General features: G+C 51.8%; 1 protein-coding gene across 1 annotated transcript in view; it reads left to right on the top strand.

The window, feature by feature from the left end:
- The window catches only part of LOXL1 (lysyl oxidase-like 1), a 26,206-nt gene that overhangs the window by 9,919 nt on the left and 5,435 nt on the right, over positions 1-10,852 (top strand). Inside the window, exon 3 of the mRNA XM_008592251.1 lies at positions 9,218-9,326. Coding sequence (XP_008590473.1) covers positions 9,218-9,326 — 109 coding nt within the window. The remainder of the gene's footprint in view (positions 1-9,217; positions 9,327-10,852) is intronic.

Raw genomic sequence — 10,852 nt, 5'->3', positions numbered from 1 at the left:
GTCCTGGGCAGCTTGTGCAATTAGCACACACTCACAGATCCCCTTCTGAGCTGGGCCCTGTTGCTCAGAGGAGTGATGCTGTTGCGATCTCTGGACCGTCTCTCAGTCAGGTGGGGGCGGCAGGGTAGTGTGGAAGGGTGGTTAGGACTGACCAGGTGGGCTTCGGGGCCTAAAGCCTATGTAGCCTTACATGGGCAGAGCTGGGGCGTGTGTGTGTGCAGAAGGGAATTCCAGGACAAGAGCACCATGAGGTCAGAGGCCAGGGGTAGGAAAGGTCAGGGTATGCTGCTAGGGAGCTGCCTTCGAGTTAAGAGTTCTGTACGGTCAAGTTACAGCCAAACCACAGAAGGCTTTAGCTGCCTTGAGACGTCAGGACTTGATTCTGTAGGCAGTTGGGAGCCACTGAAGGTTCTGGGCCCAGCTTCATGGCCATCATAGCTCATTTGCCTGGGCTGGCATTGCCCATTCATGATGGGGCAAAGTGGATTCTGCAGCCACCTTGCCTTCCTGTTCACCGAGCAGGTGTGGCACCGCTAGGCCAGGCTGGTGCTGACAATTTAATGTCCTGATTATTAGATAATCATGTCCTAGAGGCCCTCTCTGGCTCATGTTTATTCATGGCTGTACTCTGTAGGGCTTTCTGCTTTCCCCCACCTAGGGGCTCCTCTGGAGTCTGGCTGCGCGAGCCAAAACATCCCACTCAGCACATATTTCACAGCTGACTGACCGGTTCCTGCTGGACTGTGTTTATCCTCCAGTGCTGGGCTCAAGAGGTCAGGCCTCTTTTGCATTCCACTTTCCATCATCTGCTCCTCGTGAGCAGGAGGCTTGGGGAGGAAAGATATCGGAGACGAGGTTTACTGAACCCACAGAAGAGGGGAAGCCAAGAGGGAAACAGGTGAGGTGGGTGAGCGACAGGAATGTGGCCACAGGGCCCTCCACGCTGGGCAGCCTCCAGGAACCGCTGGGCAGGAGGGAACAGATTTCTAATGAAGCAGGAAGGATTTAGGTCAGATGGTGGGAGAATTTCCTGACTGCTAAAGATCGTCTGTAGAGGTTGTGAGAGGTCTCAGGCTCTTGCCCAAGGCTGGGGAGGGGACTGAATAGCTCCTAAAAAGTATTTTAATCTCCAAGTGTTTATTGATCCTTCCAACCTGTGCTCAAGGGCCAGTTGGTCCAATCTCCCCCTTCATCCAGCTGGGGAAACTGAGCCTCAGAAAGGGGAATGGGGAGATTGGACAAAATGGTGAGCTCACCTCTGGAGCCTTACCCATGAGAAGGCCCCAACTGGGATCCACTAGGGAAGGTGTGACAATCACTGTCTTCAGGTTCCCAAGGACTGGCACCAGAGCCATCCAGCAGCTCCAGACCCAGCTTAGACCAGGAGGCCAAGGTGGGCTTGTCCTGAGCACATTGGCCCCCAGTGGTCAGTGTAACATGTGACAGGTTTGTTTCACTAGGGCCCTGGATCCCTACAAAGGAAGCTCCAGGGACAGAGCCAGAATTTGGAAAGCTAGATCTTTTCCTTAGATTTTGTGTCTTCGTTGCCCTGGAGGGTCCAAAGGGGCCCCCATGGCTGAAAAGCTTCTTCCGGACCAGTGCCTGGCTACCTGCAAAATGGCTTCATTCACTCACACCCAGCCTCTCCCCAGCCCAGCAGCCTGGCTTCGGCCATCCCAAGGGTCTTTGCTGCCCTGACTCAGTATCCCTGCCATCCTGGCAGGCCCTGTGCAGCCTGAATCCCTATGGTCAGAGTGCCCACAGGAGGCCAGCACAGGGCTCCAGGCCATGAGTGGGGTGGAGAACAATTAGAAATGGACAAATGGAGGCAATGGGGCCTGAGCAGGGGACAAATTGGCCCAGGGCCACACAGAAAGTCTATGACAGAGTAGGGTAAGAACCCAGGCTCTTGTCTCCTTCCTGGGAGCAGAAGCCAGGACACTGATGGTGACCAGGGTCTCCTTGGGCAGCCCAGGCAAGATGGTCTTCCCAGCATTTGGGCAGTCAGACCCATTCCCCACCCCCCACCAGTGGTGCTTGGGGGCTTGGGAGGATGCCGAGCAAGGCTAGAAGTGACATGAGGATTAGGAAGGGAGCCAGATGTGTATCCTCAGCGGGTCCAGGTGGGGCACATGCCAGCCATTCCCTGCAGCATGTTTGTGAGGCAGTGAGTCAAAAGCGAGCTGGGAGCCCACCACGGCAGACGGGACCGATGGGACCTGCACGGTGCACACTGTGGAATCCGGCTTAGCATTGTCAGGCAGTGATCTAGATAGGTCTTTCTTAAGATTTTACATTGACTTGAAAATCAAGAAACAGAACAAGATCTAAGACTATCATTTATATACTTTAAAAATACATACCCACCTCAGATGCATTGCAGATTTCATACAGATATGCAGATGTTAAAAAATGTCTGAGGGTCAAGGGATTGGATGAAGGTAAAAAAAAATTTAGTGAGACAAGAGAGGGGCCTGCATAGGTTAATGATACTGGCTAGTTTGCTCTGAACTGAGAATTGTGATTAATTCAGTTCCCTGCATTTATAAAAATGGGGAGTCTCTGCGAAAAGTTCTCATTAGAACTCACTTTTCAGAGTCTCCAGTACCAGGCCCAAGGACTGCATGACTCTNGTTCTCATTAGAACTCACTTTTCAGAGTCTCCAGTACCAGGCCCAAGGACTGCATGACTCTATATATGCTGGAAAAGAGGTCCCAGCTCCTCCTCAAAATTACATCCCCGTGACTGATGGTTTTCCCTGCATTCGGAGTAAGCAAAAAGACCCTCTCTGCAGGATCTTTCTTTAAAATGCACACTTCTTGGAATGGGGGCTGATTACGCTGTCTGGTTGTAACTGGACTTTACCCAGCATTGGCCACCCTGCCTGGACAGTCTGGTTGTACCCCCACAAGCCAGAAACAGCAGACCTTCCCCCATCCCTACACCCACCAGACCCAGCTCAAGCCTTCCCTCACCCTCCTTCCAACGTCACATTGCCACCACCCCCACCAGCCCAAGCCCTGTGCAGGGGCTGAGAACCCAAGCTTGCAGGACTGGCTGCTGACGGAATGTCCCCTGGGAGAGCAGCCGGGAGAAGGAGGCATTGTTCCTTTCTGGAAAAGTATAGCAGCCGAGGGCAGGGCCTGCTGTTCCCTGGGACCTTGGGCAGGGGATCCTGAGGGTGAGGTGGGGGACCCTGCCTGAACTCCCCAGCAGCTTCCTGAGCTGCTGCCTCCCAGGGCAATGTGGGCATGACAGGGGTGGAGCACAGAGGCCCGGGTGATGCTCAGAGACGTAGAACAAAGAAAATTGTAAAATAATGGTAAGAGTGATGCTATTTAAGTTCTAGAAGAGGCATAACTAATGTATAGTGATTAAAAAGCAGATCAGTGGTTGCCTGGGGCAGTGCAGGGGGAAAGGAATGTACTAGAAAGGGGCAGAAGGGTGATGGAAACAATCCATAGCTTGATTGTGGTGGTGGTTACATAGCTGTATCCATTTGTCAGAACTTATCAAACTGGACACCTAAAATTGTGCATTTGACTATACATTATACCTCAAAAAAGTTCATTCATAAAGAATGACAGGAGGAGTACTGGGAGAGAGTCAGGACCTGGGATCTCCCGCTGGGGCTACCTGACTCGCTGTGTGACTGTGGACAAATCCATTGCCCTCTCAGAGCCTCACTTTCCTCTAGCACCTCCAAAGGCATTGTGTGCCCTAGTGTCTTGGGAGGACAGAGTGTGGAGTATGCTTGTGGATGCTTGGAAGTCAGGTACTGAGCCACTAGTTTTGTTTTTTTTTTAAAGATGACCAGTAAGGGGATCTTAACCCTTGACTTGGTGTTGTCAGCACCACGCTCTCCCAAGTGAGCCACGGGCCAGCCCTGAGCCACTAATTACTAAAGAAGCATGCCTGACAGAGACCGAGGGGACTTGGGCCAGTCGGTCATCCCCAAAGCAAACGTTCCTGAGCACCGTGGGTTGCCTGCAGAGGGGTGAGTCAGGCTGGGACCTTGGGGAGCAGACAGGTGAATATGATAAAATCTAATTATAGAGCAATACAGATTGGGTAGTGAGATAGGAGAAGTGTGTGCAGCCTGAGATGTCACTGCCAATCGGGGAAGACTTCCTGGAGCAAGAGGCCCGAGCATGAAATTCCTCAACAATAAGAGGAAGAGATGATCATCTATGGCCAGGGTCAGGGCTCAGATTCTGACAAGCAGCCCCAAGCTGTCTGTCCTTAGTGTCTCTCCTGGATCTTCACGTATATAATACTTTATAACTTACAAACAACTCTACCCCACTCACTAAAATCAAAAGGGATTGATGATGTCAACGCAATCCTTTTTACGGTTTTTTAAGTATAGACCTTTAGCCCATCATCTGAGGACAAATAGCAATGAGACTAGTTGTTGGTAGCTGTCAGGCCTCAGTCTGTGACCAGGGTCAAGCTCAGTGTGTGACCAGGATCACGTCTCAGCATATGACCAGGGTTGTGGCTCAGTGTGTTACCAGGGTCGGGATTCAGAGTGTAACCAGGGTCGGGTCTCAGTGTGTAACCAGGGCCTGGGCTCAGTCTGTGTTCACAGTTGGGGTNCCTGGGACCTTGGGCAGGGGATCCTGAGGGTGAGGTGGGGGACCCTGCCTGAACTCCCCAGCAGCTTCCTGAGCTGCTGCCTCCCAGGGCAATGTGGGCATGACAGGGATGGAGCACAGAGGCCCGGGTGATGCTCAGAGACGTAGAACAAAGAAAATTGTAAAATAATGGTAAGAGTGATGCTATTTAAGTTCTAGAAGAGGCATAACTAATGTATAGTGATTAAAAAGCAGATCAGTGGTTGCCTGGGGCAGTGCAGGGGGAAAGGAATGTACTAGAAAGGGGCAGAAGGGTGATGGAAACAATCCATAGCTTGATTGTGGTGGTGGTTACATAGCTGTATCCATTTGTCAGAACTTATCAAACTGGACACCTAAAATTGTGCATTTGACTATACATTATACCTCAAAAAAGTTCATTCATAAAGAATGACAGGAGGAGTACTGGGAGAGAGTCAGGACCTGGGATCTCCCGCTGGGGCTACCTGACTCGCTGTGTGACTGTGGACAAATCCATTGCCCTCTCAGAGCCTCACTTTCCTCTAGCACCTCCAAAGGCATTGTGTGCCCTAGTGTCTTGGGAGGACAGAGTGTGGAGTATGCTTGTGGATGCTTGGAAGTCAGGTACTGAGCCACTAGTTTTGTTTTTTTTTTAAAGATGACCAGTAAGGGGATCTTAACCCTTGACTTGGTGTTGTCAGCACCACGCTCTCCCAAGTGAGCCACGGGCCAGCCCTGAGCCACTAATTACTAAAGAAGCATGCCTGACAGAGACCGAGGGGACTTGGGCCAGTCGGTCATCCCCAAAGCAAACGTTCCTGAGCACCGTGGGTTGCCTGCAGAGGGGTGAGTCAGGCTGGGACCTTGGGGAGCAGACAGGTGAATATGATAAAATCTAATTATAGAGCAATACAGATTGGGTAGTGAGATAGGAGAAGTGTGTGCAGCCTGAGATGTCACTGCCAATCGGGGAAGACTTCCTGGAGCAAGAGGCCCGAGCATGAAATTCCTCAACAATAAGAGGAAGAGATGATCATCTATGGCCAGGGTCAGGGCTCAGATTCTGACAAGCAGCCCCAAGCTGTCTGTCCTTAGTGTCTCTCCTGGATCTTCACGTATATAATACTTTATAACTTACAAACAACTCTACCCCACTCACTAAAATCAAAAGGGATTGATGATGTCAACGCAATCCTTTTTACGGTTTTTTAAGTATAGACCTTTAGCCCATCATCTGAGGACAAATAGCAATGAGACTAGTTGTTGGTAGCTGTCAGGCCTCAGTCTGTGACCAGGGTCAAGCTCAGTGTGTGACCAGGATCACGTCTCAGCATATGACCAGGGTTGTGGCTCAGTGTGTTACCAGGGTCGGGATTCAGAGTGTAACCAGGGTCGGGGCTCAGTGTGTAACCAGGGCCTGGGCTCAGTCTGTGTTCACAGTTGGGGTTCAGTGTGTGGCCAAGGTCGGGGCTCAGTCTGTGATCATAGTCAGGGCTCAATGTGTCACCAGGATCAGGACTCAGTATGTCACCAGGGTCAGGGCTCAGGGTATGACCAAGGTCAGGGTTCAGTGTGTCACCAGGGTTGGGGCTGACCAGGGTTGTGGCTCAGTGTGTTACCAGGGTCGGGATTCAGAGTGTAACCAGGGTCGGGTCTCAGTGTGTAACCAGGGCCTGGGCTCAGTCTGTGTTCACAGTTGGGGTTCAGTGTGTGACCAAGGTCAGGGTTCAGTGTGTCACCAGGTGTATTAGTCTGTTTCTGTTGCTTATAACAAAATACCTGAAACTGGGAGATTTATAAAAAAATGAAATTTATTTGCTTGCAGAGTTTCAGGCTGGGAGGTCTAAAGTCCAGGGAGCACATCCAGTAAGGGTCTTGGTGGTGGCAACAGTGATGACAGGGTGTCATATTGAAGAAATGACAGAGCAGAGAGAGAGATAGTTCCTCCTGCACTGTCCTTTTAGAGCCCTCAGAACCACACCTATGACCATCTTTTTTTTTTTTTTAATAGATGACCGGTAAGGGGATCTGAACCCTTGACTTGGTGTTGTCAGCACCACGTTCTCCCAAGTGAGCCACGGGCCGGCCCATGACCACCATTTTTAATCCATTCACTAGGCGTGGTCCTCAGAATCTAATCACCTCCTCAAGGCCCCACCTTGCAGTTACCATAATAGGATTTTCCACTCCCTTAACAGCTACAGTGGGGATCAAGTTTTGAGAGAATGTTCAACCCAAGGCACCTGGATCAGGACTCAGTGTGTGACCAGGGTTAGGGCTCAGTGTGTAATCAAGGTTGGGGCTCAGTCTGTGGTCATAGTCAGGGATCAGTGCCATAGTCAGGGCTTAGTTTGTCACCATGGTCAGATTTCAGCATGTCACCAGAGTCAGGCTCAGTGAGTGACCAGGATCATGGCTCAGTGTATGATCAGGGTCAGGGTTCAGTGTGTCACCAAAGTCAGAGTTTGGTCTGTGATCAAAGTCAGGGTTTAGCGTGTCAGCAGGGTCAGGGTTCAGTATGTGATCAGAGTCAGGACTCAGACTGTGACCATGGTTGGGGTTCAGCATATGACCAGGGTCAGGGCTCAGTGTATGACGTGGGTTGGGCTCAGTGTGTGACCAGGGTCGGGGTTCAGACTGTGATCAGGGTTGGGGCTCAGTAAGAGGCCAGGAACAGCACTGGCTCTCACTGGCCCCAAGTACCCCTGGTCTCTTACTCAGCTGGCTCTTCCACCTTCCCTGGATTACATAGCCAGCTCATAAAATGGCCTAGAGAGGAAGGGTCGGGCCAGAAAAGCTTTGTGGAGCCATCTGCGTAGTATTTATTGAAACTGGGCCTGGGATGGGGGCGGCAGGCCATCTGGTACTGAATACTGGGTCCCTTGAGGCTTCATATTGCTGAGGGAAGGGCACTTGATGATGGGAAAGGGGACCATTGCTCTCTTCCTCACCCCTCCTCCAGGGGCTTCTGGGGACCAGAGGGTGAGAACCAGCTCTCAGCTGGTCTAAGGGCTGAGGATCCCCTGGGAAATGACCAAACATTCCTGGGGGCTCAAGTAATAGGGCCTAGGCTGGCCAAGAAGTCCCCCATCAGCCAGGAGCCACCTCATCCTTACCCACCCCTGTACTGCAAGCTTCCTCTTCATTCCGAGTAGGTGAGATCACTCTGGCTGTCTGGACCAGGCTCCAGGGAGAGCAGGTCTAGGGTCTTGGAGCCCAGGCTATTTTTTGGTAGGGGGGGTTTGGTGTGCAGGCAGACACCTCTGTCAAAGGCTTAGAAGCCAGACTTCCCCTTCTCTGCCTCATCTTCTGGACCTAAAAGCTGACGAGAGGGTTTTGGCAGCAAGAAAGGGGGCTGGAAGCCCCTCCACCTGACTCCACAAGGTAAGTCCCCCTACCTTGCCTGATCTTACCCTTCCCCCCAAGAGCAGAGAAGCTTGAAGATGCTACAGGAACTTACATCCTCATTTCCTCATTTACCTGATAGAATCCCTGAGGCCTGAGGGGAGAGGGGGCTCAGAGGCCCCAGGCTCACTCCTCTGTAAGTCAGCAGCTGAGCTAAGATAGAGCCCAGGTGTCTGGAGTACCCCCTGTCCACCTCCCACCCCACCCCACGTACCTTCACTCCCAACATGAAGATCAGTCCTTCTTTATTCCAATGCAGGATGGGGTCTAGACACCTCAGTTTGGTTTCTGCTTATTCCTATAACTCTTACACGGACTAATGCATGCCCGGGGAGGAAGAAGAGGGGACAGTAGGAGGGGACAGGCATATCCTGCTCTGGCATATCCTGGGGAACAAGTGATCCCAAGGGCTGGAGGCCTTGACCCTGGGCACTGCAAGGGAGGGAGCCAAGCCCTCCCTCAAGTTGGAGGCCAGAGGTTGCAGACAGGGGAGGCTATGGTCAGGTCTGGGGGCAGTGGTAGGAAGTCGTGGCAGGTGATGGGGAGGACAGGCCATGCCAGGAAGAAAGGAGTACTGAGAAAGGCGGGCTGGGTGCCCAGGCTAAGAATCCTGCCTAGTCAGCAGCCTGCTCTGGGGAAGTGTTTTCCTTCTAGCCCATCCCTTCCTGCCCATCCCTACTCCTGCCAACCAACATTCACCTGGCTCTGCCCATGAGCCTTCCAAGACCCACTCTGGGCCAGGAGCCCAAGGCTGTCTTGGTGGTTCACGAAGAACGCTGGCTGCAGGGGTGAGAGGAGAAGAGGGCGTCTAGGGGCTGCTGTCCAGAAGCCTAGAAAATAAGGACATGGAGGGAGTGTCTCTATGAGGAAATGGCTTGGTTCACTCAGTCCTGCCTCCAGGCCTTTGCCATTCCTTCTGCCAGGAAACCCTTTCCCCCTCCCTGGATTTGTAAATTCCACCCCATCTCCCAGGTCTTGCTCATGTCCCAGCTCTTCCAGGAGGTCTCAGGGGCTCCCACACCACTGAGCTCCAGAGGTGAGCTCCTGCTGCCTAACTTCCCTGATCCCACACCTGAACCCAGGACCCAATGCCCGAGGAGAATGGCAAAGGGTGCTTGGGGCGGGTGGTCTCTGGGCATTAGCAGTGACCAGCCTGACCTTCTCAGTGCCACGCTCTTCCTCCCTTCTCCCTCTCTCCCACTGTCCACTCCAGGTCTCCCTGACTTGGTCCCGGACCCCAACTATGTGCAAGCGTCCACTTATGTGCAGCGAGCCCATCTGTACTCCCTGCGCTGTGCTGCGGAGGAGAAGTGTCTGGCCAGGTAAGGAGCATAGATGATGATGAAGCATAGAACACTGGACAGTCCCTGGGAGTCACCCAAACACAGTGCCCATGCCAGCCAGGCTCGAGCCCAAGCCTCTCAGGACCCTGACCTCTTCATCTGTGAGCCTTGCCTGCCCCGAGGGAGTCAGACAGGGAAGGAAACAAGCAGGCAACCCTGGGCATTTCTGTATACACCACTATACGAGGAACTTGACTTTCACTATAGCATTTAATCTTCACACCAGCCTGAAGGTATGTGTTGCCCCATCAGGAAACTGAGGAGAAATGAAAGGGACTAAAACCTTTTAGATCTGAGCCACCTAATAAGAAGGTTTCTCATGGGGAGCCCAGGTCTCTGGTGCTCACACAAGGACCCAAGGAAGTCCTATAGGGTGGACGAGCCTGCAGGATAGAGGGCAGGACTATGGAGCTGTGTCTACAGACAACACATGTGGCTTTGGCTAGCCCAGGCTGTCTTTGCTCGATCAAAGCAGGGGCATTGGGCGTGAATGGCAGAGAGGCCTCAGTTATGTGTTGCACCAGAGAGAGTGGAAGGGGACCAGTTTCCATTAACCCAGCAGGTTAGCAAAGCTGACTCTTCATTGTTCATGGGTGATTCTGCCTCCTGCAGTGCTTGCTTCTAAATTTATTAATATTCTGCTCAAATATGTGTGTTTTGGAGACATCTCCCTGTGCTAAAAGAAGTAAAGATTATGTCGATCTTCTTCTTTTGTTGCCATCCCTCTATGTTGAAAGCACCTATTTTTCCTAATTGCTTTTCTTTGACATTTGAACTCTCAGTAGTAAAAAGTAAAAGTAAATAGGTCAGATGTCAAAAAAAGCAAGTAATTAGGAAAAATAGGTGCTTTCAACAAAGAGGGACATTGAAAATTAACTTTTACTTTTTACATTTGGAATCTCAACATTTTCTCATTTCTAGAACTTCTAGTGCACCGCCCCTCAGAGTTGCTGACCACACGCTGTTATCCGTAACAAGATGGGGGGCTTGCACCAAAATGTAGCTCAACTCACTGCTTCCTCCACTGAGTCTTGCTTTAAAAAAAAAAAAAAGTGTCAGCTGAACTAAACAGAGTGATTAGTGATGTAGTTGGTTTACATTCTGGTGCGAGTTCCTCATCTCATCACCCACGGGCAGCTGTCTATGTGCGAACTGGCGCTGGCGCAGGGACCACACGTGGAGGACCACTCGGTCAGCCTGCCCATTCTGGTCTCATCACATCTCATCTTAGTTGTCCTTGGGAAGAGAGAATAATGTGCCTGCTGTAATCCCTCCAGCAATGAGAAACTCACAGCCTCAGTGGCAGCCCATCTAGTATTTTTTTTTTTTTTTTTGTCTTTTGTCTTTTTTCCGTGTCCGGCAACGGATCGCAACCCTCAGTGTTGCCCCCGTACCGGACCGGGGACCGGCAACGGGATCGCAACCCTCGGTGTTGTTCCCGCGCCTCGCTCAGCCAGTGAGCGGGAACCGGTCTGTATGTGGGATCCGAACCCTTGGGCGTGAGC

Source organism: Galeopterus variegatus, unplaced genomic scaffold (genome assembly GCF_000696425.1).
Source record: "Galeopterus variegatus unplaced genomic scaffold, G_variegatus-3.0.2 Scaffold7711, whole genome shotgun sequence".
NCBI lineage: Eukaryota > Metazoa > Chordata > Mammalia > Dermoptera > Cynocephalidae > Galeopterus > Galeopterus variegatus.
Note: the sequence above shows the minus strand (reverse complement) of the source record. Positions and strands in the feature narration are given on the sequence as shown.